The following is a 4,512-nucleotide window of genomic DNA, read 5'->3' on the forward strand; positions in this document are numbered from 1 at the left end:
TAAACCGAACCTTTTGGATGCGGTCCTTCATATCCAGGTTCATCCATGGTGCCATATGTCTCTGGGTTGGTCGTTTTGCTTGTAGAGTAGAGGTAATTGTGAATATTTTCTCCATAAGCGTAACTTCCCATTGAGAACTCGGCATTACGATTGTGATTGGATTTGACTCGTAATATAGTTGCAAAAAAGTCCCCCCAGCCTTCTCCCATCCCTTAGTAGGCGAGAAAGTATAGTTAAAAAATTATATAAAATAAACGAGGCATTGTTCTTTTCCAAAGAAAAACAAAACCTTCAGCTTCACCCCATGACAGGCAGTTTGCATTGTTGGGGCCTCCTGTGAGACGAGTGCTGATGCCGTGAGAATACTCATGAACAATAATGCCAGAGTCCAAATCGCCATCCCGTCTGGGATTCGCGGAAGTCCACAAAAACATTTGGATAGTGGGTTTCTGGCCATCAGGAGTTGTCCAGAAGTAGGCATTATTGGTTTCACTTCCGTCTTGAGCAAAGGCAATCACTGCATCACTTGCTTTACCTCCCTTTCCGAAATTATCTTCTTGGAAATTTCCAGCAACCTGAATGGGTTTAAGAAAAATGAAAAGGAACTAAATTCTGGCAAACGCCATCATAAATTCACGAGAAACTAACCTCATTGAATCCATAGCGGTAAAACAGGTCGTGCATCTATTGAAAATATATTGGGTCAATACTGTGCTCTTCAATCATAATAGTGATATTATTACACACTGTGTTAGTCCAATAAAACAAATTCGTGATCGAGGCATTGAGATAGGTCTTTGGTACTTTGGTGAGATCCAGCGGAAAGTCGAACACCTTATTCTCTCCCCCAGACGGCCGGAATTTGTCCTGCCATTTCTGTAGGTTAGTGTCGCCCCTTAAATTCTCCTGAGCATAAACATTGTTGCTCAGTGTGGCTCTGGAATTCTGTGAGTTGCCAGGAAGATGCCAGCCGTTTGGTGATGCGATTTTGTCATGGGGGTCCACGAGTAAGCTTCGTGACCCCTCAGATGGATCATTTACACCAAGTGGAAAGACCTGATAGACAGCTTCATTAACCCAATCCACCATCGAGATAACATCCCCATTTTGTGAATCAACATATGCATGAAACCAGTTCAACTTCATTTTTACATCAAGTTCCCAGACAGTATGCAGGCGACGGCCGTTATCTGTGTGCATCAAGACTTTTCGCACTGGAACCCTGTTGGAGGTAGAAAAAGGGACATTGGAGAGCAATATGGGCCCATTGCCTCGAAGTGCCTCGCCTTCTTCGACCTTGATGCTTTTTGGATCGGGAATGTCCAAATTAAGATGTTTCGCAAACGATAGAAGGGCCTGCTTTGGATCAATAATGGGTGCCTTCGGAGCACGGCGACTTAGTTTGTCATTTGTTTTGGCACCATCCTCAGCTTTTTGAGTAGATTCGCGGTAGAAGGAATTGCCGTAAGAAATAATCTTATTTTTCTTGTCGACATTAATGTTAATGTCTCCGTTCACCACCTCGAGTCCATCTATGACTTGTCGCAGATAAATGTGCGTAATCCCAGTAATATCGGTGCGATAAGCATCTTTTACCTCGAATTTGGAGCTGGTCAAGTGCTCACGCGCAAACTGAGTTGCAACAGATTGAGGAGTAGATTTCAGCAGTGTTGCTTGAGAGTTTTGCTGGGACAACTTCAGATCATCGGTCGTGTAGTTAGTGAAATTGGATAGGTCAGGGCCGAAACTCTTATTGCGAAAGCGACCCAAATTTTTCTCGGCCGAGTAAGCCAAAGACACAAATGAAGCCAAAAAGAGGGAATTATATATATTTTTCATCGTTGTTTATTGGGTTGTGTAGTAAGATAGGTTAAGGAGCGTAGGAGTCTGTGAAATTATATAAATAAGGGGTAAGATAGTGAAAGAGGTAGGAGAACGATATTTGAGAATTTATATATGTCAAGAGCAAACACAATTAGATAATAATGTGATCAAACACATCCCTTATGGCGATATTATAGTTGAAGTGATTTTCATTGAGTATTAGTCACAGACGATCCCTCGACGTTCACGGGAAGTGACAAATAATCTAAGCACTCATTCTTCGGCATCTCCATTTCGATATACTGTTGCAGAGTTCAAAAAAATGATCAGAAACATCTCAGTTTACGACCTTGCACCAGAGAATTCGTTTGCTTGTCAACAACTTCATCAAACCTCCACGTTTCCCTGATGCGCGAAGAGATAATTGTTGAATTGAACGATATTAATATGCACATAATTTAATGGTTAGCGAAGTAAGGGTTTATTTTTGCACACGATTCTGTAAAATTGTTCAATTTTGATGTGTTCATATTAGACATCTTTTATGTAATATCGCTTGTTTTCAGAAATAATGCGACACAATTAATACTAGATCATAATACTTGCATCACCTAAGAGTTTGATATTTTTGTGAAGCTCTTGTATGATGAAATTTGCTAATACTGTTGATATTCCTAGTATTGTGCTCGTCAGCTGAGGTGTGCAACAAACGACATTGAAGAAGGCAGCGAACCTAAATATTGTATTCCAATCCAATTTTGAAAATTAGAATTGTGATCTCCAGAGCACCATATGAATCACAGTTGTGTCAAATTTACAATATAATGTCCGCAACGAATTCTACAATTAAGCTCAAGCGATTGGCATAAGTTGACACTGCCAAATTATCTTATTGCAATCAGTGAAATCCTTGTTTTACTAAGGCAAATGCACCGGAGCTTAAAGAAGCTCTATTATTAGGGGCAATGTTTGAGTGAGTTTTGGATTAATTATAAAATAGTTAACCGTTTTCTATTCTTCTATTATAATAGCTAATATATTAAAAATTTTATATAGAAATAGCAAACAAATACAGTACATCAAATCTTTAACAGTACACCTTGACCTGATTGCCAATTTTGTAGTCCGCCCTCTAGCTTTTACCAACTGAATATATTATTATTAATCAAATATGCAAAAAGGAACACATTTGATATGATCGTCAGTTACCTATTCCAAATAATTCTTTCCTAATTCATCTCGTCTCGCCCACTAATACATCCGTTTGTTATCACAAAATGTTGATATATCCTGGGGAAAGCTTTGAAATTAGCCCCATGTGATTAATTTTATCGGGGATAATTATGATGTCGTGAATAGATTAAAATTGAGTGCCTTAACGTATCATTAATTTAGGACGTTTCCCCTGTTTACGCTTTTAAACTCTCCAAACTTCTTAAAATCCTGAAAACTCCTACGATATCACTCACTATGCTTCATCGAACCTTTCATTTATTATTTTTGTCCATCCTTTTTTTATTCATTGCGACCACTTTTGCTGAAGAGCCTTGTCCGCTCGGAGCGGATCCAGAAACGTATATCGATGATATGAAAAAATGTTCTTTTGAACAAATCTATCAACTGTTTCTCAGCTTAGACGCTGGTCCGATACCTGACTATGGTGAGAGGGTTGACTTTGAATATATCAAGCTGTGCCGGTCATCGGAATGCAAAGGCCTTGATAAATTCCTAGTCATGTTTCTGAAGTTCATTGAGTTTCTTGGCGCCAAAGGTGCGAAATGGTTTAATCCGGGGGTGATATTTTACACAGGCCCTAAAGGTGGTACTGTGATAAATCGATTTTTTGGAAAGCTTGATAAAAAATTCGTTAAGGGATCAGTACAATATTATGAATATCCCGCCGATGGAAAAGAAGCGATTACACTTCGTTGGAAGATGCCTATAATTCGATCGCATGTACTCGATATTATGCGCACCATATCACCGGGTCATTACCTTGGAATGACACTTGCGCCTGAAAAACCAACTCCTGGTGCTTTCTGGCTCGGAAGAAGCGATAAGAGTGAAGAAACAGTAGAAGCAGAGGAAGAAGAGGAGGAGGAAGAAGAGGACGTTGAGGGGAAGGAGGAAGAAGGAGAAAAGGAGAGCAAAAAGGAAGTGTAGTTTAAATTATTTCTTGGACCGATGTAGAATGCACTATTAACATTAGAAAATTAAAAATACTCTTAACTCTATTTGATTCACCTTTGTGCTAAAATCGATCTGTGCAATTTCAATATTTACATTTATATTCTCGGTACACTTTGCACCATCTTTAGATACACCAGAATCTAAGATAGAATAGATGGCACAGTACAATAATTTCTGAGCTTCGTTTTTCACATTCACACATTTCAATGCTAATATGATTTCAAGGGGTAGCCCATGCGATTGAGTTACCAAGCATTTCAAATAATGTGTATTATCTCCGGGATAGTTCAGGTCGCTATATAAACCACGATATTAACATTATAAAGAATTGCTAATACAGTTTTCATTAGGCATTGATATAGAGTAGATGATACTAATAAAATTAAGTCATACAACAAGTATGTTTACTTGTAGACCAGGAAAAAAAATTAAGTAGATCTATTAGGATGCTTGGAGGCTCTTTGCTTTGATTTGTTTTCACATTTTTTTGGCAGCTTG

The 4,512-nt window shown here is 38.7% G+C and overlaps 2 protein-coding genes across 2 annotated transcripts; one reads left to right on the forward strand and one right to left on the reverse strand.

Annotated features, from left to right (window-relative positions):
* Positions 1-5: 5 nt before the first annotated feature.
* On the reverse strand, positions 6-1,839 carry VTP21DRAFT_6158 (uncharacterized protein; the record flags this gene model as incomplete). The annotated part of the gene is made up of 4 exons (XM_069396758.1): positions 6-211; positions 290-575; positions 649-684; positions 748-1,839. Coding segments are annotated over 4 exons (1,620 nt in total), but the record flags the coding sequence as incomplete, so codon positions are not given.
* A 1,719-nt stretch (positions 1,840-3,558) lies between these two features.
* On the forward strand, positions 3,559-3,987 carry VTP21DRAFT_6159 (uncharacterized protein; the record flags this gene model as incomplete). The annotated part of the gene is made up of 1 exon (XM_069396759.1): positions 3,559-3,987. The coding sequence occupies one exon, from the start codon at positions 3,559-3,561 to the stop codon at positions 3,985-3,987; it is 429 nt and encodes a 142-aa protein (XP_069247428.1).
* Positions 3,988-4,512: the final 525 nt, after the last annotated feature.

This window comes from Calcarisporiella thermophila (assembly GCF_041956535.1).
Source record: "Calcarisporiella thermophila strain CBS 279.70 unplaced genomic scaffold VTP21scaffold_25, whole genome shotgun sequence".
NCBI classification, from domain to species: Eukaryota; Fungi; Calcarisporiellomycota; class Calcarisporiellomycetes; order Calcarisporiellales; family Calcarisporiellaceae; genus Calcarisporiella; species Calcarisporiella thermophila.